At 37.0% G+C, this 27,790-nt stretch overlaps 6 protein-coding genes across 10 annotated transcripts; 4 read left to right on the top strand and 2 right to left on the bottom strand.

The window, feature by feature from the left end:
- Positions 1-804: 804 nt before the first annotated feature.
- On the bottom strand, positions 805-3,755 carry LOC133843658 (sesquipedalian-1). 2 transcript variants are annotated; one of them, XM_062277312.1, is made up of 4 exons: positions 3,492-3,755; positions 3,088-3,429; positions 2,806-3,027; positions 805-1,101 (listed from the first exon to the last, which is right to left on the bottom strand). In XM_062277312.1, exons 1-4 carry the CDS (start codon positions 3,550-3,552, stop codon positions 1,031-1,033), a joined length of 696 nt encoding a protein of 231 aa, XP_062133296.1. In that variant the 5' UTR covers positions 3,553-3,755; the 3' UTR covers positions 805-1,030. The 2 variants fall into 2 exon arrangements, with proteins under 2 accessions (XP_062133296.1, XP_062133289.1); XM_062277305.1 differs by lacking the exon at positions 805-1,101 and adding an exon at positions 2,211-2,599 and having other exon boundaries at positions 3,492-3,754.
- On the top strand, positions 1,369-3,380 carry LOC133843673 (uncharacterized). The gene is made up of 2 exons (XM_062277324.1): positions 1,369-2,121; positions 2,172-3,380. Exon 1 carries the CDS (start codon positions 1,491-1,493, stop codon positions 2,115-2,117), a length of 627 nt encoding a protein of 208 aa, XP_062133308.1. The 5' UTR covers positions 1,369-1,490; the 3' UTR covers positions 2,118-2,121; positions 2,172-3,380.
- A 1,184-nt stretch (positions 3,756-4,939) lies between the features above and the next one.
- LOC133850056 (uncharacterized) lies at positions 4,940-6,083 on the top strand. The gene has a single exon (XM_062286017.1). The coding sequence runs from the start codon at positions 4,957-4,959 to the stop codon at positions 5,707-5,709; it is 753 nt and encodes a 250-aa protein (XP_062142001.1). The 5' UTR covers positions 4,940-4,956; the 3' UTR covers positions 5,710-6,083.
- A 7,581-nt stretch (positions 6,084-13,664) lies between these two features.
- On the top strand, positions 13,665-15,169 carry LOC133835178 (protein slowmo). Of its 2 annotated transcripts, none has more exons than XM_062265091.1 (2): positions 13,665-13,781; positions 13,885-15,169. In XM_062265091.1, the coding sequence occupies exon 2, from the start codon at positions 13,978-13,980 to the stop codon at positions 14,635-14,637; it is 660 nt and encodes a 219-aa protein (XP_062121075.1). In that variant the 5' UTR covers positions 13,665-13,781; positions 13,885-13,977; the 3' UTR covers positions 14,638-15,169. The 2 variants fall into 2 exon arrangements, with proteins under 2 accessions (XP_062121075.1, XP_062121076.1); XM_062265092.1 differs by having other exon boundaries at positions 13,682-13,781; positions 13,889-15,169.
- A 565-nt stretch (positions 15,170-15,734) lies between these two features.
- LOC133835176 (phosphoribosylformylglycinamidine synthase) lies at positions 15,735-23,915 on the top strand. Of its 2 annotated transcripts, XM_062265089.1 has the most exons (5): positions 15,735-15,861; positions 16,280-17,017; positions 20,049-21,565; positions 21,804-22,943; positions 23,002-23,915. In XM_062265089.1, exons 2-5 carry the CDS (start codon positions 16,299-16,301, stop codon positions 23,727-23,729), a joined length of 4,104 nt encoding a protein of 1,367 aa, XP_062121073.1. In that variant the 5' UTR covers positions 15,735-15,861; positions 16,280-16,298; the 3' UTR covers positions 23,730-23,915. The 2 variants fall into 2 exon arrangements, with proteins under 2 accessions (XP_062121073.1, XP_062121072.1); XM_062265088.1 differs by lacking the exon at positions 15,735-15,861 and having other exon boundaries at positions 16,179-17,017.
- LOC133835177 (FAST kinase domain-containing protein 1, mitochondrial) lies at positions 23,759-27,220 on the bottom strand. Of its 2 annotated transcripts, XM_062265090.1 has the most exons (5): positions 25,304-27,217; positions 24,885-25,164; positions 24,448-24,722; positions 24,191-24,386; positions 23,759-24,127 (listed from the first exon to the last, which is right to left on the bottom strand). In XM_062265090.1, the coding sequence occupies exons 1-5, from the start codon at positions 26,868-26,870 to the stop codon at positions 23,923-23,925; spliced, it is 2,523 nt and encodes an 840-aa protein (XP_062121074.1). In that variant the 5' UTR covers positions 26,871-27,217; the 3' UTR covers positions 23,759-23,922. The 2 variants fall into 2 exon arrangements, 1 of the variants encoding a protein (XP_062121074.1); XR_009893521.1 differs by lacking the exons at positions 23,759-24,127; positions 24,191-24,386 and having other exon boundaries at positions 24,595-24,722; positions 24,831-25,164; positions 25,304-27,220.
- Positions 27,221-27,790: the final 570 nt, after the last annotated feature.

The following is a 27,790-nucleotide window of genomic DNA, read 5'->3' as shown; positions in this document are numbered from 1 at the left end:
CAAGCTTAAACCGTAATTACACACGACAAAACACAATCTCTAAAAGGTTATTTATTTTGTACTGGAAATAGCGGAGTATAATGCCATTGCGAAAATTTTTAATCGTCGTTTTATTTTTCATATATAGAGTTGCACGAAAAAAACGATGTTGATCATCTAGGAACATCGCTAAGACTGGAAATGGATAGACTGAAACTCATAATAAAATAACGAAGTGGTTTATTAGTAGGCACTACTATGGAGTATTATTATTGTTATATAATATTTATTTTAAAATTTTTTTATTAGGTGACATTTCTACCGTCAACACATTCAATTTAAACTATGGGAGAATTCGAATACTTTCCACACAGAATGAAACTGAAGAAATGTTAAGTATCGTGTCTTGGTTAAAATTTTTTATCCACTTTTTAATTATGTACAAAAATAAGAAGAAACTCAAATTCCACTATTTTCTCTTGGATTTGCGGATGGACAAAATTTAAGAGCACTATTTCTCTTAATCGATGCTAAAAAAATATGTTAGTTAGAATTCGATATTAACGCAAATTATTTTTTTCTGGATTTTTAAAAACATTTTTTTTATTAAAAACGCGATTATTTTGGCTTGGTCAGTGTACTCAAGATAAAAATGTCACTTTAGTTAATAATTTATTTCCAAATGGGTTCGATCATTTTATCGATATTTATCCACATACATTTCGTGTTGGAAGTGTCGATGCTTTCGATGTTAAAAAAAGCATCGAGTGAAACATCAGTTTTAAAAAAACAATAAGAAAGCAACTGCAGAAAGAATAGAAGCAGTTCAACCAATAACAATAAGATTTATTTGAGATCGTAAAAGTGGCGCACGTCCTTGGCAATCATATTCATTACATTTTGATCAAGTCTCTTTATTATATTTGAATGACTGCTGTAGTACGGCTTCTTCTTCAAAAAAGTTGCCATCGTTTTAGGCATTGGTTGCATTTTAGTGGTCATGCGACTTGGATGCAGGCGCCTTATCACATCTTTTTTTTTCGAAGAAGCTTCAAACAATTGATAGCTCTTTTTTTCGTATTTGTGCTGACTCCGGCTCCAATTCCTCTGTTGGTTCCGCTCCTATTACACCAATAAATAAATAAAGCATCTTAGTAAGCTGTATGTAATTTCCAACGCAATAAAATAAAAGCTTCTTTATTTAAAGGATTGGGCCAAATTGTAGCGGCGTTATTTATTTTATTTATGAGCACGTATATTTATAACTTACTTTTGAGGGTATTCTCCATCTTGCTTAATATTATCAAATTTTTGATAGAAAAAAATTAAAAAACTCATTTACTTACAATTTGTTCTCGCCGTGCGCATAGAGGAGGTCGCGAACCATCAATAGTTTGAAAATATCGATGTTATCGATGTGTCACTTGATGTTTTTGTACCTCTAATTTGTATTCTGCCGGCTCTATTGTCGTCTTTGTTGTTGGGTCTCGTATTATTGATATACATATATAATGGACGAAGAGTCTGAAACTACACACTATTACTTGGAATGTGAAGGCGGCGTGGAAGAGTGGCATTGGAATTCGAAGAGCACAAAACTTTTAGTCGAACTGTATTCGGAACGTCGTCATAGGTTTCGAGACCCCAAAACTCGTAAGCGAGCTCTGTGGACAGAAATTGTGGATGATATGGAACATGCTGGCTACAAAGGTATAAATGAGGATATTTGCGATCGTAAATGGCGCAATATGAAAAAAACGTATCGAACATGTCGAGAAACTCTCAAGAAAAATGCACGCAAAAGAGTCGGCTGGGAATATTATGATACATTTGACGATATGTTTCAAAATGAAAACGTTAACAGCACTACTGCAAAAACAGAAAGTGATGCTCTGATCGAGGAGCAGCACAACGAGCTATCCGATATGCAATGCACTCTTGAAACTGATAATAATACCCTACGTGCAGAGCAAAGCAACGATATAACGATGGTGGCTGAAGAACAGCAACGGCAATTGCTAATACTGGAGCGAAGTAGAATTGCCGCAATACGGGAATTAAGCAAGCGGATTGAAGAATCGAATGTTATACAACGAGAAAGAAATGACTTGCTACGGGAGTATCTTTCCCAGTTATAAATAAGTAGTTAAATATGCAAATAACTTTTTCATTAATATTAACACTATTTTTAGTTAAGAGTATAAGGAAACAGTTGAACAAGGCTGATATAAATAAATAGTCGTGAATATAAATATATTACATTGTATAACAAACGGATATTTTATAATTTAGCACAAAGTAGACGATACAAATGTTAAGAGATGCGTTTCGAAAGCAAATCATTCTTGAAAATTGAATCAGAATTGTATTAGGGGTTGACTTTGCCGTTCACGATACGCAATAATATCCGACATCACATTTTTTCGAAATTGTTCGTGGTTGCGGGTGAATTCCTCAATGGCATTCGCAAGGCGAATTTGCTGTTCCATGCGCTCAACATTCGTGATGCTTGCCAATTTTCCGGATTGACTGGAAGTCGTGAAGTTATCATTGTAGAAAATAGTAGGAGATGGACCTATCCCATGTCGCCGTCCTTTGGGTGTGGATTGCAAAATAAGGTCTGAAAAGTTATTAGCATATTTATATATTCGTATTTCGATGCAACAATCAGAGCTGGGATTCGGATCTCGTTTTTGGTAGTAGTACCAAAAACGTTAAAAGTGAAATAAAATATCGGCTCACAACGAAATAATTAGTGCATTTAATAATAACGAAATGTTTTACGGTTTGAGTCTCCGACATCAGCCAGTGACTTTTGTAACTTACTTGAACGTCGCTGGTCCAGATCTGCTTTCGCTTGGCTTGATCCAAAGTATCCAGTTATAAAAGGCATGGGTGACACGACACCGCATTGGAGGTCTGCATCAGTTGTTGGCGGTGGCGGTGCCGGGCGGTTGAATGGATTCTGGCGCCTTGGTGGCGGCTTTGGTTTTCCCGTTGTATCCGTTTCAGCAGACAGAGTTATACCAGCAGGGTTGCTACGCATTTCTAAGATAGAGTTGAATCATGAGTGCAATAAAACTGAGCAGATATCGAACAAAGCCATACTATGTCTGGACTCTTCAATTTCCTGCAGCTGACGCTGCAATTCTGCCACAATAATTCGTTTATATTCGTAGCCAGCACACGTTAGCGCCTTCATCCAGGCCTCCATGCTTTCCTGTGTGTCTGCGGCTAGTACATAGGTGCGATTGCCATTAAATGCTATCTCGAAGCAGTAATTGTCCATATCCGTCTCAACTGACAATTCGATGGTACAGCCTTCGACTATAATTAATCCCAATGGTTCCTTGTCAATTCGCGTTTCAAAGTAGAACAGCAGGTTGCCCTTTAGCACAAAATATCGTCTTTGAAAAGCCCTATTAATTTCGCCCCTTTTGTTAAGAAACCCTGCAATTGTACTTTTTTTTTATGTCTTGCAGCACCACAAAGAATCATGCATCATTACTAACCTTCCATATCATAGGGTGGTGCTCTGGCAAAAACACATAAATTTTTCTCGTTTATCTTCATAGCAACTCAGTTTGTATGTTAACTAATAATAATAATTAATCTAAAAAGACATATAATATTTGTGTATATTGCGTTTATAAAAAAAACAATATTATTAAATATGTATTTGGGTTGTACAGATGTTTTTGATGTCATCCAACGTTGCCACCTTTTTATATTTACAGCGTAAATGTGTCATGATTTTGCATTTAAAATGAAAGCCTTCAAAATTAGAGCTGCAAAAACATCGATGGCGCTATCGATATTATCCATCCCCCGTTTTCACAGTCTTTCAGTTTTTTAACATTTGTTAAGCTCCGTTTTGGCGTTTCCACAGCAAGAAATGGGAAAAATATGGGCAACGGTAAATTTTGTAATTGTAGAACAGGTGCGCAGTGTATACTAACTTTAACTAGCAAATTATCACTTGTTGATGAAAGATCAAAATTATGAAAAAAAAGTAAAGCATAATGATTTATAAAAATCAGTGGCGCAATTTGCAAGGTTTCGCACCGTTTCAACTCTATAAAATATAGTTTGTCTACACAAAAAGTGTGTTCGATATTCTACGTTTGATATCGGTTATTTTCATAGCTCACGAACGTAGAAAAACGTAGTTTTTTCTTGTGGATTTCTATGGAGTAAATGTAATAGCCTATTTCCACTGCACCAAAAAACCTCGGTTCTTTTCCGTTCAGGTCGAATGTTACGTTCGCCCCATGTAAAAAACCATATAGGAAAAAAAAAGTTGGTTCGAAATGTAAAAGGACTGAGTGGCAGTGGAAATAGGCTATTTGAACTGAATGGAATAGATCCGAGAAAACCCGCACTATTTTAGTGCTGTGCAATTAGGGCATAATACTCTACTTAGACCAAGTGCATCTGCTTCGTCGATCTAAACCAAAACTTTTCCACGCAAAAGGAAAAAACCAAGGGTTTTTGAGGCAGTGGAAATAGGCTGTAAACCACCTCAAAGAGAAACAAGAAATCAACCGAAAATTAGGAATTTAGTAAATTATGCGACTCACGGCATTTAAAAAGTATGAGTATATTCAAATTTGATGTATTATTCATCAACTGACTCTACTTTTTTACATTATTTGAATTTTCAACATCGGAAGCATCGGTGTTGCGAAAAATTGTTTTCTCATTGTAAATAGAGTAGCACGCGACATTTTTTGCTATAAAATTATATAATTCATATGTTTTCCATAGAAACATAATGGTTGACTTTGAATACAAAGAATAATCAATTTTGCACAATGCCTGCTTAATATTTATCTGTTTAAACCAAAAAGGAAAAGAACAGATTTGTGTGGAAATTAGGTAAATCGGCATCACAGCTAGGTGTGGTATAATAATATTTTTAGTATATTTTTTTAAACAGAGGAATATTTGTAAATTAAGCTTGTGGTCACGCTGCACATGTATTGTGGCGATACAAACCCAACTTTTTTTTTAGCGTTGCTTAGCTATTCAATTAAAAAAATGTCATACTTACTTACGGAGATTGCCTTAGAAATGTTAGGCTATAAATTTTACGATACGAATGGAGATTTTCATTTAACGAACTTCCAGCAATCAATGACTGCTGTGAAAAGCGATTTACATTCTGATGAGCCATCCTTAATGGATTTTATTCACCAGACATCGAATACCGAATCCGAATCGAGTCTAATTTGTGGACAAAGCAAAGATACGTATGAACCGTCTTCTTTAGATCCGTCAACTAAGTCGTTGATATCAGTTGATGTACGGAGAGCACCTGCTCGAGCGTTGGCAAAGATGATGAAGCATGAAAGTGGCAAAATCTTCAATGATTTTACAAAAAGGAATTCCAGAAAATTCAGTAATTCTGGTACTTCTGAAGCAATATCTAATATGACGGCAGTCCCAGCGACCAAGTCTCGTACTTCAGCCAATGCATTGTCTAACATTTTGGACTACGAAATCACAACTATTCGAGGCCAAATATCACAACGCCTGGAAGCATCTTTGCAGAAAAGCGTAACTTCAAACAAAGAAGTATTTCACAGACATTGCTGTTCAGTGGAAAAAAATAGAATTATAGAGGACGCTAATGGAATGAAGAAGTTTCGATTAATTTTGGAAGAACGCTTGCGTCGAATTGATCCTCGTCCATATGCAACATACAAAAGAACATTTGGATTAGAATAGTTGAAATCAATAAGAGTAATATGTATTCCTCAAAACATTTAACATTTTGTGTAATTTGACTATTAAATATTATCAATGTATTTTCTAGCCTTATTTTCAGTGCAACTGGTCACACTGTTGGAAGTGCATAATAATACTTGTCACATAACGGCTTGTTCTCCATACACAAAATAAGAAATTGCTCATATCAGGGGTGCCACGAAAATCTCACAAACGAGACCATAGGTGCTCCAAAATCTTAAGATATTTTAATGTTCCGAGTGTTTTGTCTGTCTAATAAGCAAAACATGAACGGCAAAAAAAAAATGGTTGCCCTTCTTCAAAAACATGTTTTAAAACAAACTATCGAATCTGTCTTTATTTTCAGTGTCAAATCCAGGCATTAGAGTTCTACTTAAATATTAGAATATAATCATTAGAGTTCTACTTAAAAATTAGAATATAATTAAATTGTATAACAAAGCGATCATAATTACAATTCAGAAAAATTTCAGTCTAGAAGTTGACAGTAATCGTTGTTTTTGTTTTTGTTACTAATTATTTTGTTCAAGTTCTTAATTCTATCATAAAGTTCATATATATATATATAATATAATTGCAATCTGGCATTTTTGCCTTGCACAAGGGTTAATATTTAGAGAAAAAATCGTCCGCATGCAACCTTTCCCTTCAACAAGTCCGAGCGCACTGAACGATAACGGCTCGAAACCAGTAATCAAAAACAAAGTAATCGTCAACTTCTAAACTATAAAAAATTAAATTATAAAAACATTTCAACTCTTTTAAATGTAGTGGAACAATTAAACCCTATTCACTATTTAAGGGTTAATCACAAAGCTCCACTGTCGATTCTTTCGCACTCACTAGGCGCAGTCGTTTCACTCGCACATACATATGTATGGTATAGATAACGGACAGCTTTTGCCGACGGGACTACCTTCTATAATTGTATCATGGTCTGTGTCATGAATCATGAATCATTATAGAAGGTAGTCTCGTCGGCAAAAGCTTTCGTCAGTGCGTGTTCGTTTTTTAACACAAAAGGTTGTCTGCGGCAGTGCCACTTTAGCAATTTAGTTGCTATTTCTAGCAACTTTTCAAAAAATTTGCAACTTTTTTTTTTGAAAATGCTATTAGCTACAAATTTAGCAACTTTTTATTTATTTATTTTTTTTTAGCAATTTTAGCTATTTTAGCAATTTTTCATTTATACTTTACTTAAAGCCCTTTTATTTTGTATTCTCTTTTTGCCATTCACTGCAAAAATTGCGATTAATAGTTCACAATGAAATCGGAACTTGTATTTAACTCAACGGTTCGATTATAAGAGCTACTTGAACCAAAACCCTTTTAGTAATTTAGCAAATTTTGCGCTCAAAATCTTTTCCCTACCTTGGTCGAACGCTGAAGTTGAGACTATATTCTCACAAATGAATATAGCAAAACATAAATTACGTAACTGTATGAGCATTATAACATTAAATGCGATATTGCATATAAGGTTAGTTTGAGTTTAAACAATTGAAAATACGAGCCGATATAGCGACAGGTTACTAGTCTCGCTAGGAGACTCCTACCAGCTAGACCGTTGAGGCGATTGAAGCGTTAAGGTTTCGCCAAAATTGGACGAAATTCTAAGTATTTTGTAATGTTAACAAAAGAAGATATGAAATCCTGTTTATTTAAATTTTTGAATTTTTAATTTCAATATTTTATTCTCAAATTATTTAAAAATGTACATACTATTTGAAAAAGAACATTTAAAAGATTTAGCAATTTTTTTGGCAATTTTTTTTTTATAATTTTTAGCAATTTTCTTAAATCTAGCAACTTTTACTCCGGCACTGGTCTGCGGACGACTTTTTTTCCGCAATTAACCCTCATACGAAACGACATTTTGCAATGTATGCCGTAGACGCTGATAGAATTAGAACATTTCGAGATTTAGAGAATTCTCATATATGTCATTATTATATTGTTCATAAACAACTTACAATTTAAAAATATGTCAAGGATACATTTATATTAGCTTCTAAATATGTAAATATTAAATTGCATCGTCTAAGGGTTAATGCATATTTCATTGTCGTCTCGTTCACATTACTACGGTGAGACCTTTTCACTCGCACTCATTGTCTAGATTGCTAGGTACCAGCTTTTGCCGACGAGACTATCTTCTATAATTGTGTTGCCATATTAGCTATTTTATTGCAAGATCTAGCTATTTTGAAACTGCAAAAGCTATAAGATTTTGTGAAATGCTATTAGCTAAAATTCTAGCATTTTTGTTTATGATTCGGCTACTTTTGGCACTTTTTAAATAGTACCGATAGCGCTTCTATCGATAGGATGTATTTTGAGGTTCACTCAAAAAATTTGCATTATCGATTCTGTTTATAGTTCCTGTGCGAACTTAGTTCGTTCACTCATGAGCTAAATACAAATTGTGTAACGGTGAAGAAGCTCTTAAGAGAGATACTGTTGAAAATACTTCAAAAGACAAGTTAGATAATGCCGAAAGTTATCTATAAACAACATTTGCGCGACGCATGGTTGCAGAATGAAGAGTTTAAGGATTGGATACGCAAAGATGTGACAGATACAACGAAGGCATACTGCTGCTACTGCAAATGCAGTTTTGGCGCGAAGCTGCATGACATCAAGTCGCATGCAAATACAAAAAAACAGTTTTCAATGGGCGGCAGCTTTCAACAAAAAAACAAACTTCAGTTTTCCGCGGTGCCCACTAAAACATCGGAGCAGGAAGCAGAATTATCATTAAATGTTAGCTATCTATTTTTGCAGAGAAAATTGCTGTAAGGCACGCATGTACACTAAGCAGAAAAAGTCTGCGTACAAACTTATATATGTATATGGATGAATTAAATCGCTTTATGTTTTGTCTATTCCATAAAATTTCAATGATGTAGTTGTATACACCAAAACTGCATCACGCGAACAGCTGATTAGGGGTGAAAAATTAAACAGACTACGGTAGAAAAAAATGGAAGAATGACTAAATAGCGAATTTGACGCATTAGTGATTATGCAGCTACATCATCCGTCCTTCTCTTACAGCACTATATGGAATGATGTGGAGAGCTTCCACTTTTCAGAAATTGCCAATGAAGCAAACTAAACTGGATAAAAAGTGCTAATTCTTGAAACACTAAACACAAAATAATTGCGGCGGGATTTCGTTTATACAGATAATAACACAAATAATAAGATTCACCGATAAATGCTATTCTAAGATATATTTGAGAACCTCAAATCAATAATTTCTCAGGCAAATACATAAAAAAAACAAACAACAAAATTTTTCCACAACCGAAAATATACAAATTCAACAAAGCTTTAAAATGCAGCATACACACCATTTTATTTCGTGGTCTATATTTTTTGCAGAAATATTTAAATAAAAATATTAAGACATTAAAATTGTTTTTTTATTTGTTTGCAAAATTTAGGTAAACATAGCTCCATCGATCTATAGATGGGTCACGTGGGGCTATTCGACCATTACAAAGGATGTGAGTGGTACTCCCAAGGGTGGGATTCTTTAGGGTGGTTGTGGGGGTCGTTAGGCATTTTCCAGCTTCGGCATAGGCAATTAACGTGGGAACCCGTCTAGTCAATTTTTGTAGCACACACAATCAGATTCCAAAGGAGAGGGAACAGGCAATCTGGGTCTATTAGACTATGGCCACAACGCTATTGGTAGGAAGACTAGTATAGACTTCGACTATACTATCCGCCTCACCTGTACTGACCATATCAACACGGTATACATGGAACCGGGCTGTTGACGCGAAGGGTTATGCATTCCCAAAGCCCTCAACCTCTTCACGGACGGGTCGAAGATGGACGAAGGAGTCGGTGCGGCTGTATATTGCCCCAACCCGGTTTCCAAACACTCCTATAAACTCCCTTACAATTGCAGCATCAGAAGTGGCTCGGGGTATACAGCACAATTACAACTCAATTAACATATTTGTGACAGCAAGGCTGCAATGAGATCAATGTGCTCAGATGTGGTCAAGTCCAAAGTTGTCCTGGAAAGCAAAAGAGCAGTAGAGTCGCTGAACGGATCTGCGGTCGTGTGTGTCTACTAGATCCCAAGCCACAAGAGCATCGGTGGCAGCAAGTTTGCAGACAATCTTGCTAAAGAGAGGGTAGGCCGTGTAAAGCTTGAGTATCGCCAACAGTGGTCAGTCACTCAGGAAATGCAACGAGTTCGGAGTTAGGGAAACACTTGAGCATCTTCTCTGCAGATGACCAGCGTTATCCCGACTCCATCAGGATGCTGCAGGCTTTTGCCAAAAATGCATCCATACTGTGCTACTTCTGAGACAAAGATACCCTCCACCGGCACAGCTACGGCCTCCACTGGTCTATGATTCGCTCCTAGCAGGGACAGTCTGTTTTACCTAAACCTAAACCTTAGATAAACATATTCAGTAAGATTGAGTAAGAAAGTAAAAAATCGAGTGTGTTCGACTGTCAAATTCCCGCTTACTATTTTTAAAAACGATATTCTAAAATGATACAAAATTAAAATACCATGAAATACTAAAATATACGAAAGGCTGTATTTGGTATATCAAAGCAAAGCAACTAAGAATCGAAGGTAGTTTTTTGATCTACAAATATGAATAATGTGCGTCAAGATAGCTCCGCAACTTTAGCGTAACATATCATTACAAAAATATCGGATAAAAAAAACTTTATTTTCGCCTTTTTACGTGATTTTTAATCTTAAATTAAAAAAGTTGAAATGCAAAACAATAGAAAATTAAATTATCTTTCTATTAAATCCATTCGTCAAATTGCATGGAGTATTTATGCAAAAAAAATCGTGAATGAAAAATTGGGATAGCAACATTTTTGCCAATATCTCAGATTTAATGAGTTTTCGGCCAAATCGGCTTAGAACAAGTTATGGAGTATAGTATTATGAATATACCCTCAAAAAATCATAAATTTCTTTAAGGTAGTTTTTGAGATATTTCGGGAAAAGTACAATAACCTCAGCTCTAGCCCCATACAAAATGAGCACAAAAAATCAATGTTGCCGATTAATATACCATAACTTTTTTTGACTTTCTTGTCGGCCTTGTGTCGTTATGCGTTCGTAGATACAACTATAAGAAAGATATGTAGCAATTTTGCTTGGTCTGGAACTAGCGTGGAACCAGTTAGGCCAGAGCCGATTCAAATCGGATAACTTTAGTGTTAAAAAACACCCTTTGAACTTTGGCGGGATTTTAAATTCTTGTAGAAAATAACTAAATGAAAAAACTATAACTATAATTTAACATTACATTTAAATACTCTATTTGTACATATATTAATATATTATAATTAATAAATATACGCAATTTTATATTCTTATTTAAATCGTAATTTTGCAGCTTACTTGACCACTGTTAGCGACAAAACACTACGTTAACACTATCAACAAATTAATTTTCACTTGTATGTCATGTCGCGCTATTTCATTCTATTCGAATCAAATAGACAAATATTTTGCTTTTTGTTTTCTTCAAATCGGTAAAGCCGTTTTCGAGAAAATTCAATTTTTCTGATTATTGCGACAATTATAAATCAATTGGAATTTGGCATGGCAACGCTTAACATCTGCGAGGCTAGTACGAAGTTAGCGTCGAATTTTTGTGTTGCAGATTTTTCAACATTTTGACTATGACATAATTACTCAATTCCTTAAAAAATAGATAATATAGCCTATTGCCACTGCACCTAAAACCTCGGTTTTCTTTGATTTTTTTCCGTTCAGGCCGAATGTTACATTCGCCCCTTGTACAAACCCATAAGAAAAAGAGTCGGTTTTTTCACGTTCGCGAGCTACGTAGAAATAGCGAACACACTTTTTGGGTAATTACGCGATATTTTGATCGATATGACAACGAAAAAAAGCTTACCACTAAACAAACACTTGACATTTATGAGCGCCAAGGTATGAAAATAGGAAAATAAAAATTTTTTTTTGCTTTTTAAAACAAATTTTTTATATTTTAGATGAGCCAAAAAACTCGAAAGCCGTCAATATCGTGTAGTGGCATCCACGAGGCTATGTTGTTCGAGTTATGGGAGGAGAAATGTAGTGCCTTTTTTGGGCAATCCACAAAGGCGCTCCACAAGGGTGCCAAACTCCTCCTCGAAAATTATCTTCAAAAAATGATTCGTTGTTTCCAGGAACATCGCGCTCCCAAAAACACCCATGCTGTTGCTAAAAAGTAAATGTATTTATGTAAATATTACATTGCTGCCAGCAAATCTACTTATGTACATAGCCCCAAACTGATGGCGTTTTCTTTACTATTGGCCTATACTCTATACTTAATTTAATTTTTGAATTGAATTTTCCCGAAAACGGCTTAACCGATTTGAATAAAACAAAAAGCAAAATATTTGTCTATTTGATTCGAATAGAATGAAATAGCGCGACATGGCCAATAAGTTGGGGATATATATGGGTAATAAATATGATAAATAGGTATGTGCATGATCGCCATTTTTTAAATTTGGCAACGCTTTGACTACTTTAGGTATTGCGCAAAAATTAAAAAATGTGTACTATTCTACTAAAATGCGATTTTCTCGAAAAGGAATATCACGATTTGAATAAAACAAATTGCAAAGCATTCGAATTTTTTATGTTTATATTATAGCAATGCGCGCCTTCTCAGACAAAGTCTAGGAGAGCGTATAATCGAAAAATGTAGATGTTATTTTGAATTTTCTCGGAAACTATGATAATTTGCTATGTAGTATATATTGGGAAATGATACATATGTTAATTATCTATTTTTTAAAGTATTGACCAATTATATACATAGTCAAAATGTTGAAAAATCTGCAAAACAAAAATTCGACGCTATCTTTTTACTAGCTTCGCAGATGTTAAGCGTTGCCATGCCAAATTGAAATTTATTTGTAATTTTCGCAATAATCACAAAAATTGAATTTTCCCGAAAACGGCTTAACCGATTTGAATAAAACAAAAAGCAAAATATTTGTCTATTTGATTCGAATAGAATGAAATAGCGCGACATGGCCTATAAGTTTTGCAAATATTAAGAATAATTTGATGATAGCGTTAACATAAAGTTTTGCCGCTAACAGTGAACAAGTAAACTGCAAAATTTCGATTTAAATAAGAATATTTAATTGCGTATATTTATTAATTATAACAAAGTAATATATATATAAATAGAGTATTTAAATGTAATTTTAAATTATAGTAATATTTGTTTCATTTAGTTATTTTCTGCAAGTATTTGAAGTCCCGCCAAAGTCCAAATGGTGTTATTTAACACTGACTGGTTCCACGCTGGTTCCAGTGATTTGATGCACCTGCGAAATGAACTTGTTTTTGCGGGTTAGGAAAAGGTCAATTTTCTCAAAAACAGATAATTGGATTTCAACCAAACTTGCTATATATCTTCCTTATAGTTGTATCTACGAAAGTATAATGTGCGCTATGGCCGACAAGAAAGTCAAAAAAAAGTTACGGTCATTAATCGGCAGCATTGATTTTTTGTGCTCATTTTGTATGGGGCTGGAGCTAAGGTTATCGTACTTTTTCTCAAATATCTCAAAAACGAAAAGTTTTAAAATTATGAGGGTATATTTATAAAACAATACTCTATAACTTGTTATAAGCCGATTTGGCCGACAACTCGTCAAAGCCGAGATATTTGCAAAAATGTTGCTACCCCAATTTTTCAATCACGATTTTAGTACATAAATACTGCATGAAATTTGACGAACATGGATTTAATAGAAAGATAATTTAATTTTCTATTGTTTTGCATTCAAACTTTTTTAATTTTAGTTTAAATACCACGTAAAAAGACGAAAATAAAAAGTTTTTTTAGCCGATATTTTTTTTATCGATATGTGACGCTAAAGTTGCGCAGCTATCTTGACGCACATTAAAAACTTTTAGAGTATTATCGATGTTGAAAAACATCGATACCTTGGTTGCTGCCTTCAATATTTGGCCACCTTTATCTCTGACACGAATCGCACAACACCTGCTTCAGAAGGTCAGAATCCACAACACATATATATATTCGTTCACAAAATTTTCATTTAGTAAAAGGAGGCTAAACCATTTGTTTTATTTTAAATGTATCGCACCTTTGTTAGGCAGACTCGTAAGTTGGCGTTGCGACTCATCGATGATCAAAAAGAACGCCTGCTTGAAGTAACGAAGACAATTACGAATACGACGCTTGCATAATGAAAATCTGGACGTCAGAGCATGTGTTCAACCATCCGTGGGAGACTGTTACACAGGCAGCATGGCGCAAATACCCCAATCCAATGACACCCTCAATCATTGGGACGGATGTCGTGGAGCGCAAAGTTGTCTGTGGAGTCTTGCACACACATCGGCTTGTGCAATCGAAATGGTATTTTCCAAAGTGGACACATGCTCTTATAGGCACAGCGAAGACCTGTTTTGCTAGCGAGCGCTCAACAGTGGATCCACAGCGCAAACAGATGGTTTTGAAGACAAACAATCTTACATTCTGCCGTAATATCAGCGTCGATGAGGTGCTTTATTATGAGCCGCATCCTTCGGATTCAACAAAAACGATGCTCAGGCAGGAGGCAACAGTAACTGTCTATGGAGTGCCACTATCACACTACATGGAGGACTTGCTTACGTCCACAATTAGTGCAAATGCGGGTAAGGGCCGTCAAGGGCTCGAGTGGGTTATTGGACTGATCAACACAGAGGTCAAAGGCATTGCCGAGTCGGCAGCACGAGGAACAGATGAACTGATTCACAGTACACGGCGATCTATAGACGAAGTCACAGAGAGTGCCCGCAAGAGTATGGATGAGATAAGCGTGCAAGCAGCTAAGGCGGCGAAAGCTATGCACATAACATAAGCAGCCCCTTTTATAGTGATTTTTAGAAGTTAAAGCATACTCGACTTGGAAGTGCAGCACAATTAATTTACGAGACAACGAAAGCAAGCATAACATGATAGATACGTCTTAGGTACATCTACATATATATCTAAAATTGTAAATATTACGATCGCTTAATTGGATAAACATATACGTATGCATGTATTTTGTAAATCAACCTGAAGACGAAAAGTACTATTGAGTTTATCAACTGGCTGAGTGATGTTAGCTGTTAGACTAAGTGCTTTGTAATTACGTTAACGATTAAACATATACATAATTTAAGAACTTCTTAATAAGAAGGTTAAAGCCAACATCCAACAATGAATTCAGCTGGTGTAAATTAATATTATTTATTCAGAACTCAATCTTTGTATGTATAAAAAAAAATCGAGAACAGCAAAAAAAAATAAACACTTAGCTAAGAGGCTGAAAAATGTATTTTAATATTTATATGTACATACATATGTACATTGTAATAACGTTTTAATAATTATCGCTAAACTTGCAATGATTTTAGGAATTTCATAAAACGGATGGTGTCTTTCACTACCGTCAATGCTTTCCATGACGCTGCAATATCCGTCATATGATGATTCGTTGTTACTATACGCGAAATTTGGAACTGGTAGCAAATAAATGCTTTCAGAAGTAGTTAGCTTTTTAATTTTCCAAACTTCAACTTTCTTAGAAAAACATATTTAAATTTTCGTAATCAAATCAGATTTGTTTTTCTTGAGCGAGCACTTTTTTTTTTTTTGTGAATACCAAAATATGTATAAAGAAATATACATACATACATATGTACAATCATGTACTCTTGAAAGTCCGCAACTTTTGGCAATGCCAGAATTTTTGTATTTGAAGTTTTATGTAGAATGTTTAGGAAGCAGAACCTAACTGGGTCTGTAATGCTGAGAAATGTAATTAGATAAATTAAATGTATTCAAATTATGTGGACTCACAATATCGTATGATCATTGGGCATGTTTTATTCTTTCCTTACTCTAAATACTGTTTTAAGCTAGCGCAATTATGAAAGCTTTTATCAGCTGATTAAAGTTCTACAGTCCCAGTTGCCAATTGGCCCCAATCAAACAACACGCTGCCCTGAAGGTTATTTTTCTCTCTGTCTTAATTATTCTCAATTCGTATTTTTCTCTTACTACGCACGTGCGCAGCGGTTATTGTGTTTTAATTTGGGTTAGTTAATACTTATTTTCAAATTTAATAAATACAAATTAATTTAAGAAAATCAATAACGTGTAGACAATCAATATTTCAATGTATTGCAATTAACCATATTAGATGTGTTTATGATTTACTGTTTATCAGCACCAACAAAAATAAACAATAAAAAAAATAAGCTGTGACGACAGCGCAGCAACTGCAATCGAGAAGCGTGTGGTGTGACTTGAAATTGAGCTGATCCGAGACTGATAACCCTCCAGCGTGGTCGCTATGTGTTTATGTTGTCAACGGCTTTGGCGGCTTCAAGTGTGCAACGATTAAGTTCGATTTATAGTCTCAATGCACATCTGACGAAGGCCGCACACAAAAACTTAGCTTGAAAAGTGTTCTTACAAATAAATCATAGATTTGTCTCTATTTGTTTTGCCAGTTGAGCACAGTCACCCAAAATGACCATTTTACGTTACTACGATACAAATGCGTGCGATGCAGCTGAGGAGCAGGAGGCTCTGCGCCGTCTGCAGTCGATTGACCAGCAGTTGATATCTGTGCGCATGGAACGTTGTTACCACGTGGGATGCAGCGATTGCGATAGCATCACTTTGAAGATGATAGAGGAGTTAATGTCCTGGCTGGTGAGACAGCCGTTGCAGACTGAGGCATGCAACAGTCTCAGGAAAAGTGCAACTTTGCACGTAGCAGACGATGCATCTAAAATGTTGGTCGAGATTGGACCGCGATTCAATTTCTCTACGGCGTATTCGACCAATTGTGTGAACATTTTTCACAATCTCGGCTACTCTCAGGTGAAACGCGTGGAGACATCAACACGCTATTTGCTACACTTTGCCAAGGATGCAGCGGTTCGGAATCGTGCCGACTATGTAGCTGTCCTGGGAGATCGTATGACCGAGTGCGAGTATACGGAGGCGAACACGCCTCGAGATAGTTTTGATGAGATGTTGCCCGCAAAACAGGCACCTTGGCATCATGTGCCTGTGTTAGAGCAAGGCCGAGTGGCATTAGAGCAAATTAATCAAGATCTTGGTTTGGCATTCACCGACTTCGACATCGACTACTATTATAAGCTATTCACGCAGACATTAAAACGAAATCCCACCACAGTGGAATTGTTCGATTGTGCGCAGAGCAATAGCGAGCATTCAAGGTAAATATAACATATGTATGTACTTACATACCTAATTACTCATATACATTTATCTTTCTCAAATGTTCAATAATATTTAAGTACACGACATTAACCACAATGTGCTCAGACTAAGCCAAATATTCCTTATTTATTATTTATAATTCATAATTAATTGTTGAGCGATTGTAACGATACGAGCCAGCGGAAAATGTATGTAACAGGTAGAAGGGTGCATCTCCGACCCTATAGAGTATATACATATATTCTTGATCAGCGTCAACAGGCGAGATGATCTAGCCATGTCCGTCTGTATATCTGTCCGTCTGTGCGTATGAAACGCTGGATATCAGAGACCATGATACAATAATACAAGGTAGTCTCGTCGGAAAAAGCACAACCTCTATAATCATACCAATGAGTGCGAGTGAAAGAGTCTCAGCACAGCAGTGTAGACGAGACGACAATGAAATGCGCTTTAACCCTTAGACGATGATATCAATATTTACATATTTTGAAGCTGATATTAATGTCTCCTTGACATATTTTTAAAATATAAATTGGTAATGAACAATATTAATAATATATATGAGAATTCTCTAATTCTCGAAATGTTTTAATTCTATCCGTGTCTACGGCATACATTGCAAAATGTCATTTTGCACAAGGGTTAATTGCAGAAAAAAATTCGTCCGCAGACAACCTCTTGAGTCGAAAAACGAATGCGTACTGACGAAAGCTTTTGCCGACGAGACTACCTTCTATAATTGTATCATGTCAGAGACTATAAGAGATAGAGCTTTTTTCGACAGTATTTGTTACATATGTTTGCACGCAGATCAACTGATTTGAATTGTGTTTTTAAAATTTGGTTGCGACAATCTGGTATATTGTGTCATCTATGGTATATTTTAAATGTGGTACTATATCGATATACCAAATATAACACTCGATATATTTAAAGTATTTTCGATATATTTTGAGAATAATACCGCAGTATTTTGCTTTTATTCAAAATGGGTAGTGGGATCTCACAGTCTAGCACCCTAGATGTCTTACTTGTTATTAAATATAATGGCATTTTAGATAAATTGGTTTTTGTAATATTTTGTTTAAAATCTATTTAGACTTAGAAATTTCCAGTTACCCAATGGGTACAAGGGTATTAAGACTTTATGTAGACAAGAAATGTACGTAACGGGAAGAAACAGTCATCTCCAACCCAACAAAAATATATATTTTTGATCAGCGTCAACAGCCGAGACGATCTGGCCATGTCCGTCTGTGTGTCTGTCCGTCCGTCCGTATGAACACCTAGATCTCAGAGACTAAGATATAGAGCTATAATTTTTTTTCGACAGCATTTGCTATGTTTGCACGCAGATCAAGTTTGTTTCAAATTTTTGCCAAGCGTAATTGTAAAGCGAATTGCGAATTTTGGTATATACAATAACAAGTATAGTATTTATGATTCCTGAAAATTTGGTTGCGATCAGATAAAAATTGTCGAAGTTATTAAAGAAATACTTTTGTATGGGCAAAAACGCCTACTTACTAGGGGTCTAATTTGCTTTGGCCGACAATCTGGTATATTGTGCCGTCTTTGGTATATTTTGAATGCGGTACTATATCGATATACCAAATATACCATTTGGTATATTTTAGTGTTTTTAGTATATTTGGTATATTTTAATAATAATACCCCAAAACATATTTTTAGTAGTTTTGTAGTATAATTGGTATGTTTTGAGAATAATACCGCAAAATATATTGCTTTTATTCAAAATGGGTAGCGGATATCTCACAGTCGAGCACACTCAACTGTAGCTTTCTTACTTGTTTTTTTTTTTAAATTTTTGCCTTGCCCCCTTCCGCCACGGAAAATTAAAAAAAAAAAACAAGTAAGTCGAGTAAGCTACCCATTTTGAATAAAAGCAAAATAGTGCGGTATTATTTTCAAAATACTACGAAAATACTGAAAATGGTAAATCGATATAGTACCACATTTAAAATATACCATAGACGACACAATATACCAGATTGTCAGCCAAAGCAACTAAGTAGTAAGTAGGCGTTTTTGTCCATACAAAAGTATTTCTTTAATAACTTCTTACATTTGTCTCATCGGAACTAATAACTACAGTATTTATGATTCCTGAAAATTTGGTTGCGATGAGACAAATTTTAGAAGTTATTTTAGTAATAATTTTGCATACCAAAACACACGGCTTCTGCTGTGGGGTTCTGGTTGGTTGACGATCTGGTATATCTTGTAATCTATTGTATATTTTGAATGTGGTACTATATATACTATATAAATGCTCCAAATACAGTAGAAAATTTATAGCGACTTTCAAGGGACCGACGATTTTACGTCGTTATACCTGGAAGACGCACTAACCGAAAGGAGCAAAACAAATTTTTGTTTTTTTTTTATGGTTGCCATGTTCGTAATAGGGTTTTAAGATAAATCAAATTAATTTTTTAATCAAAAAAAAAAAATGTATAAATTTAATTCAATAGCATAGTTTTTCCATAATAAATCGTATATCTTAGCATAAGCTAAGGCGTCAGCTGAAACTAACAGAGAGTAGTGAGGATGTAAGAACTTCCGTGTCGCTGCTAGGCACACGCAAGTTTGCCGATCACTGATAAATGCATACATTTCTAACAGCGTCGTTTGATATTTAAATTTGCTGGCATTATTTCGCTGTTTTTTTTTTTTTCGTCGCAATATCCGGTTGAATTGTGAAAAATTTCGTCGGTATAAGCGGTTTGTCGCTAAAATACATACATACATATGTATGTACGTATAACATAAGTTTGTATGGGGACCAACCAAGCCATCGAGTTTTCGTCGCAATAACCGGACGGACACTATAAGTGGAGTTGTTATAACCGGATTCTACTGTATAGCCTTTACGATATGACAAAATTGTTGTGATGTATTAATTTGATATATTTTGAGAATAGAATATAACATATATTACTTCACAGTCGAGCACTCGACTGTAACTTTCTTACATGTTTTAAATTAATTTTGATTTTAAAGGCATTGGTTTTTTCGAGGACGCATGATCTGTGAAGGCAAGGAACTACCCAAGTCGCTGATCACACTAATAATGGACACTCAGCACGATACGAATCCAAACAACACCATTAAGTTCAGCGATAACAGTAGCGCAATTAAGGGATTCGAGCATCTCGTGCTGCAACCGAAGCATGTCGGTGCCCCGAGCTTTGTTGAACAGCAAAAAGTGCAATCGGATCTCATTTTTACGGCGGAGACACACAATATGCCCACAGCAGTGGCGCCTTTCAGTGGGGCAACCACCGGCACTGGCGGCCGCTTGCGAGATGTTCAGGGCGTTGGCCGTGGTGGCTTGCCAATTGCTGGCACAGCCGGCTATTGTGTGGGAGCTTTGAATATACCGGGATACACACAACCGTATGAACCATGTAACCTAAAGTATCCCAGCTCCTTTGCAAAGCCATTGCAAGTTCTCATTGACGCAAGTAATGGGGCCTCCGATTACGGCAACAAATTTGGTGAGCCGCTTATCTCGGGATTTACCATATCCTATGGATTGTATAATGCTGCTCAACCAGTTGCAAGGGACGAATACGTGAAACCAATTATGTTCAGCGGCGGATTGGGCACTATGCCTCATTCAATGCGCCACAAAAAGGATCCAGAACGTGGTCAACTCTTGGCCAAAATTGGTGGTCCAGTATACCGAATTGGAGTGGGTGGTGGTGCAGCCAGCTCCGTCGAAATACAAGGATCTGCTGATGCTGAATTAGATTTCAATGCAGTACAGCGCGGTGACCCTGAAATGGAGAACAAATTGAATCGTGTAGTGCGGGCATGCATTGAGCTAGGGGATCGAAATCCCATCTTGGCAATTCATGACCAAGGGGCTGGAGGCAATGGGAATGTATTGAAGGAGCTTGTCGAGCCAGGATATGCGGGTGCTCTCATCTTTGCACGAGAATTTAAGCTGGGCGATCCAACCATAACGGCCTTGGAACTTTGGGGAGCAGAATACCAGGAGAATAATGCTATACTTTGCTTCCCGGAGGACCGTCAATTACTTGAGCGCATCTGTGCCCGCGAACGTTGTCCCATTAGTTTTGTTGGCGTTGTTACCGGCGATGGTATGGTAACGCTCGTGGATCAAGCAGCTCCCAATGATATGCAGCATGCACTGCAACAGAATGAACTTCAAAACTATGACGCAGCTCCTTTTAATATGCATTTGTCACATGTACTGGGGGATATGCCCAAACGGTCTTATCATCTGAATGACTTACCCATCCCACGCCAAAAACTTAAGCTGCCAAATAACTTACAAATAGAGGATGCATTAGATCGCGTTCTGAGCATTGTTGCTGTTGGAAGCAAGCGCTTCCTTACCAACAAAGTGGACCGATGTGTCGGCGGCTTAATTGCCCAACAACAATGTGTGGGTCCATTTCAGGCACCTCTGTGTGACTATGCCCTGACTACCGTCTCACACTTCACCTATTCAGGAATTGCCACATCCATTGGAACGCGCCCTATCATAGGTAAGAAAATCTACATTCATTATACATACAAATTCATTTTCAAACTCTTGATTGTAGTTGAAAAGTTGATGATATAATGAGTTTTAACATTTACTTGTTATGGTAACTTGTCTTTAATTATTCATAACAGTTTAAAATGTCATGTGGAACTGTTATGTTAATTTATGCTTTGGATTAGAATCGAGTACCGTTTTCTTCATGTTGTTTTTCTATCATCATTACCACTTTTATTTTTCAGGTATTGTCAGTCCAGTGAATATGGCTCACATGTGTGTGGCCGAAGCTCTCAGTAATTTGGTTTTTGTGAAGATTACCGAATTGGCAGACATTAAGTGTTCTGGCAATTGGATGTGGGCCGCTAAACTGCCTGGCGAAGGATACAAAATGTACGAGGCTTGTCTTGCACTAAGTCAAGTGTTGCGGGAACTGCGAATTGGCATAGACGGTGGTAAGGATTCACTTTCGATGGCTGCGAAAGTGGACAACGAGACCGTTAAATCGCCAGGAACTCTTGTTCTATCAACTTATGCACCCTGTCCCGATGTGCGCCTTCGAGTTACGCCTGATCTAAAAGGTCCAGCATGTGGCAAAGATACTGTTTTGCTTTGGATCAATATTGAACAGTCTTTCCGCTTGGGCGGTTCGGCTCTTGCGCAATCTTACTCTCAACAAGGGGACTCGACACCTGACATGACAGATACCAAAGTATTAGTCAAGGCCTTTGAAGTTACTCAATCCCTCCTGAGCGAAGGGCTACTACTTGGAGGCCATGATATTAGCGACGGCGGCTTAATAGTGTGTCTTATCGAAATGGCAATCGGAGGACTAAGTGGCATAAAGGTGGACTTTAACGAGGCAATGTCAGGCAATTTTTCTGCACCCAAAGAAATTGGAGTCGATTTTAGTTTGTTGTTCAGTGAGGAGTGTGGCTGGGTGTTGGAGTTAGAAAGCACACACCTGAGCAAGGCTCGCAATCGGTTTAATGAAGCCGGCGTCCCCAATTTTTATCTGGGATCAACACATGGATATGGCCTCGATAAAGCTCGAATAGTGCTCACAAGAGGTGCAACGAAACTATTGGATAAAAAATTACTTCCACTTTACAAGCAATGGGAACGCACTAGTTTTGAACTGGAGAAACTGCAGGCCAATGTTGATTGCGTTCAATCAGAATATCAGAGCCTCAATTATCGCCAGCCACCACAATATAAAGGCCCACAGAATTTTCATGCAGAATTGGTTTTAAAGCGTTGTACTCGGACGATTCGTGTAGCCGTCCTGCGTGAGGAGGGTGTTAACAGTGAACGTGAAATGATGGCTTGTCTGTTTAGAGCTTATTTTGAAGTACACGATGTAACTATGTCAGATTTATTGGCAGGTAATTCTCATACTGTTATTCCCGACAGATGACTCTTCATATTATCTATCTCTTACAGGGTCCACATGCCTTTCTCAGTATCGCGGATTGGTGTTTCCGGGTGGTTTTAGCTACGCTGATACTTTGGGTTCGGCTAAAGGTTGGGCGGCCAATATCTTGCACAGTGAGCTACTTCAGCCACAATTCGAAGCATTCAAGAAGCGTGAAGATGTCTTCTCTCTTGGTATATGTAATGGTTGTCAATTAATGACATTGATTGGTTTTGTAGGCAGTACAAAGGCCGATAAGTATGACAGCACAACGAGCAAGAAGACTCCTGAAATTGCCCTTGTTCGTAATATTTCGCGAAGGTTTGAGTGCCGTTGGTCAACTGTAAAGATTCCGACCAACCGCTCCATAATGTTGCGCAGTATGGACAATCTAGTTTTGGGCTGTTGGGTCGCACATGGCGAAGGGCGATTTGCTTTCCAGCGGGATGAAATGCGAAATCAGATGAAGAAGGAACAATTAATAACACTGCAATATGTGGATGATGAAGGTGTGCCAACTGAAAAATATCCCATGAACCCCAATGGCAGTCCCGAAGGAATTGCTGGTGTTTGCTCTTCAGATGGTAGACATCTGGCTCTTATGCCTCATCCAGAGAGATGCAGTGTCATGTACCAGTGGCCATATGTGCCTCCGGGCTTTGAGCAAGCTCCCACCCAAATGGAAAGCCCATGGCAATTAATGTTTAATAACGCCTACAAATGGTGTACACATCTGGACAACCAATCACAATTATAATATAGATTTACACCTATATTAACTAAATCGATTTTAATTTTTCAACGATTACAAGTATAGCAAACCGGATAATATATATTTCGAACTAAATATCTTAGAATTTAAACATTGGCAATAGTAAATCACAAAATACCCGAATTGATCTTAAAACTGAATTATATTTTCAATAAATAAATATAAAAAGAATATTTTGCTATGAAATTTGAAGGAGACACTTTAAATAGTTCGCCTTGGCATCTGGTGCCATTCTCTGTTTGGAATTCCAGTCATGCTCGTTAATTTGCAGCACCTTGTAGCCCATCATTTCCAAATGTTTCATCTTTAACAAATCGGGACCGCGCAACGCTGAGAAATCGTTTTCACAGAACGAATCTAGTTTAAGTAATAAAATGGCAACCCTGAAAAGAAGCCAAAAATATCTATATCAAAACCCTCAAGTAACGAAAATAGCAAAATATTACTTAGTTATTCGATCTAACATTGTGGCTTCTATGGGTGATGCAGGAATGGGTTTCTTATCCTTATCGAAGTGTATCACAAAGTCGATATGATACCCATAAGGTGTTGTATGGTTGCATCGAAAATATTTATCGTCTTTAAGCAGACCCTGTAAATATAGCCTAATGTCCGTGCCAAAATCACTGAATTTAAATGATTCTATAGAAAAATGGTAGACCAGTTAATATTGCGATTATTTTGTATGTTGCACTCAACATACTTTTGCTAAGCTGGGCCTCGACATAGTTCTGCTGAAACCAGGGCACATTTGCCTCTGGGAAATCCAAGCATACAGTTCGATTAAGTTGCATTATTCGATTAAGTACTAATCCAGGGTATGTGGCCTTTGAATAGCATGTTTGTATTTCTTCCTCGATCCGCTGAATGAACTTTGTGCAGAAAACCAAGTTGATCAATTGATCTGGAATGGATTTGTAATAACACAATGCCAGACATGACTGCACCACAGATAGGCCGCTCATCTGATCAAAGTCACTGCAGATAATAAGAAATCAGTAAAGATATTTAAAATATATTTTAGAGAGGGCTGCAAACCGAATCTAAATCCGAATCAAGCACGTTTCATGAAAATGAACCCAATACCCTCAACTTGATTATTCGTGGTTTGCAGCCTTGGTTCTATATATGCGAAGTTACCGGAGTATAATTTCAGCTGCGTACTCAAGTGATTCCAAGGATGCAGGGGTATAGCCAAGATTATAAGCGCATGTGAGAACTTTCTCAACAGTGTCGCCCGTGATGTGATTGTGCTGTAGAGTCACATATTTGAACATAGACTCTAACAGAGCAGGTACAACGAAGTGCGATGTATTGAAATTGTACGCCATGTCTCGCACTACACGTGAGTTCAGATCTTCAATACTAAGCCTCTTATAAAGCTCCAGTGCTAGATTATACACCTGAGTGTTCTTAAGTGCTGAAATTATTTGCAATAAACATGATAAATTTGAATTAAAATAGTCTAAAAATAAATTGGTATCAACTCGTAAGTATCGAAGGTTTTGACAACTGTCATGGACTATCTACATATTTATCTACGATTCCAAGTCACTCACATTTTCTATGGCTGAGTGTACGCACAATGATGTTTAAATCGGTGGCCTTCAATGGCTGGCTTATTTCTTCGCTGGCTAAAAGATGACGTTCACTGCATGCAATCAGTATGCTGTCTATTGTTGACAGCTGCATGCCCAGAATTGAAGGCACATGGCGACGAAAGCGCAATTCGCAGGCAATTTGAATGCCACGACTAATAAGAAAACAATCCTGAATATTAAACTGGGGCATCATGGCGAGTAACTTGCTAATTAGAATATTGGGAAACTTCTTCCATGCAAAGGGTGTATGGCCATAGGCCATAACAAAGGCGGCCATATGAGCAAACTTTGAGGGAAGTCGCCCAGTCAAGCTGTTTTCGATGGCATCGAGACAAAGCCGGCTTACCACACGCTCAAATTCGAGGTGACGATACGTGCCACCCAAATTATTGTTGAAGTTCATGTAACGCTGGCAATGACGTAAGAAAGGCAGATTTGTTTGTTCTTTAGAACATATCTGCAACGTTCTAATTACAGCCGCCCAATATGCATCGCAGTCGCGCACATCAGCAATCTTCAGAGCGCGCAGCACGCTGAAGAAATGACCGCTAGCATTGGGCTGTTCCCAAGCAGACTTTGACTTTAAAAGTTTACGAAACTGTTGTACATAGTCATCACGTTGCTCCAAGTCCATAAAAGGCACTGCACACGAGAGTGCATCTGCCGATGATTCCTGTTGCAGAAGTGACTCGGTTGCCTCCTTAAGTGGTTGCATAAGCTCTGCCGGCTCTTGATGGTGTAAAAAAGTGCGACAAACGCTTTTTAGATCATTGGGCTCCAGTTGCCTTGTGCATATACAGTTGCGAAGTTGTAACATCAACTGTCGTATTAACGTTGTATTCTGATTTGACCAAACTGGCAGATTGAGCATATGCAACAACTTGAGCAGTGCCTTAGGTGTGCCACTGTTGAGAATACCTCTTTGAAGAAGTTCATTAACTCGTTGCTTGTAGACATCTAGCAGTTCTTGGTGAATTAACCCGTGCAATTGGAAGAGACACGTGGACACCAAGCGGACTTGATATTCCGATTGGCAGTCAGCTATATGCTGCTCAAGGTGGGGTTTGAAGTGCTGGCAGACGAGTGGTGTAAAAAAGTCACGATCTAGATTAATGCCTACCAATAGACGAGACAATGCCTGAAGTGGGATCAAATCCTTTCCCACGGCCAATTCTATGAGTTTTAGCCCACGTGATAGAATAGATTGGAGTGTGCCATCGCTATTTGGTACATGCATTTTACGTAAGTACAAATAGCAAACGCTCAAATCGTGAATATCCATCTTAGGTATTTGCGACAACAGATGGGGTACAATTTTTTTGTTTAACTGTTTTGTTAGAAGTGGCCTTGCTGTATTCGGTAAACGTTGGTAATATGACCACAGCATTAGTATGGCTTGCACCTGATACTCGATTTGTTGGGAATGTTGGCTCATCGAATCCAATATCTCATGTACGCTTTGTGCAGTCTTCATCTTGGTTGTGTAAGATATGTTCTTTATCTCTCCATTGCCCAACTCGTCCATTCCGTTAAAAACACGATTCTGTCGGATAGTGCGGCTTTTAACGATGTAACTCGGACATACGTCATACAAATGCACTAGTTTTTTTAGATCGAGGAAACCTCAACAAATCATACCAGACTTGAGAGGGCGGTATGATTCCGCTATATGCATACCGTCGTCGCAGAAGCACTTGATGCATCTGCACCATATATTGCAAAGAATTGCAATTAGTACGTGGGAGGTAATTGAAAAACATGTATATTATAAAAACTTTCATACAGGTAACATGTTAAACAATGCAAAATGTATTTTCATTTAGTGAAATTTGCACGGTGTCACCATTTGACCAGCGAAGTGGCTGGACTGATATCGATAAAACTATCCTCCAGTCTGTTTGAATAATGCGTTTCCATGATGTAAGTGTTTACACCAAAGTTTATTTTCATTTATTTTATTACCTATTCGTTTTTTTTTTAATAATTGCAAATCAATTTAAAATAATTGTAAAGCGCTAAAACATTTAAAAATCAGCTTTCTTCCATCAATATCGCACTTTTTGTTTTTAATTTATAATCCAATATTAGCTAAAATACTTTTAAGGATCGTTGTCGCATCATGCGATGTGGATACATTCGCGCCTCTCTTACACATAACCGATTGTGGAATGCTGCGTCAGAACGTTCTACTTTTCGAAAAGTTTTAATAATGCAATAGAATCTATGTAATTAGAATATAACAGCGAAAGCTAAATTAAATAAATTAAATTTGAAAATTTGATAAGCTGTCCGGAAGATTAACACCACTTACCATAGATTGATTCTTATTCCCTTGAAACTAAATGAGTTCATTTTCAACACCATTATTGCAACTTCAGAAAAACAGAGCGCTGCGGTTAGAAATCGAACATTGCGCGAGGCAAACGTCACTGACAGTTCATTCGC

This window comes from Drosophila sulfurigaster, chromosome 2L, assembly GCF_023558435.1.
Source record: "Drosophila sulfurigaster albostrigata strain 15112-1811.04 chromosome 2L, ASM2355843v2, whole genome shotgun sequence".
In the NCBI taxonomy this organism is placed as follows: Eukaryota; Metazoa; Arthropoda; class Insecta; order Diptera; family Drosophilidae; genus Drosophila; species Drosophila sulfurigaster.
The sequence above is the reverse complement of the archived record's forward strand: the minus strand, read 5'-3'. Positions and strand labels throughout refer to the sequence as shown.

Coding starts and splice junctions, on each gene's coding strand:
- LOC133843673 (XM_062277324.1), top strand. CDS start 1,491: ATGGACGAAGAGTCTGAAACTACACACTATTACTTGGAATGTGAAGGC.
- LOC133843658 (XM_062277305.1), bottom strand. CDS start 3,552: ATGAAGATAAACGAGAAAAATTTATGTGTTTTTGCCAGAGCACCACCC. Junction 3,028..3,087: donor AATTGAAGAGTCCAGACATA/GTATGGCTTTGT, acceptor ACTCTATCTTAG/AAATGCGTAGCAACCCTGCT. Junction 2,600..2,805: donor TCTGGACCAGCGACGTTCAA/GTAAGTTACAAA, acceptor ATAACTTTTCAG/ACCTTATTTTGCAATCCACA.
- LOC133850056 (XM_062286017.1), top strand. CDS start 4,957: ATGTATTGTGGCGATACAAACCCAACTTTTTTTTTAGCGTTGCTTAGC.
- LOC133835178 (XM_062265091.1), top strand. CDS start 13,978: ATGAAAATCTGGACGTCAGAGCATGTGTTCAACCATCCGTGGGAGACT.
- LOC133835176 (XM_062265089.1), top strand. CDS start 16,299: ATGACCATTTTACGTTACTACGATACAAATGCGTGCGATGCAGCTGAG. Junction 17,018..20,048: donor AGCAATAGCGAGCATTCAAG/GTAAATATAACA, acceptor TTGATTTTAAAG/GCATTGGTTTTTTCGAGGAC. Junction 22,944..23,001: donor TATGTCAGATTTATTGGCAG/GTAATTCTCATA, acceptor TATCTCTTACAG/GGTCCACATGCCTTTCTCAG.
- LOC133835177 (XM_062265090.1), bottom strand. CDS start 26,870: ATGGACGAGTTGGGCAATGGAGAGATAAAGAACATATCTTACACAACC. Junction 25,165..25,303: donor TACACTCAGCCATAGAAAAT/GTGAGTGACTTG, acceptor AAATAATTTCAG/CACTTAAGAACACTCAGGTG. Junction 24,387..24,447: donor CGAGGCCCAGCTTAGCAAAA/GTATGTTGAGTG, acceptor ATTTTTCTATAG/AATCATTTAAATTCAGTGAT.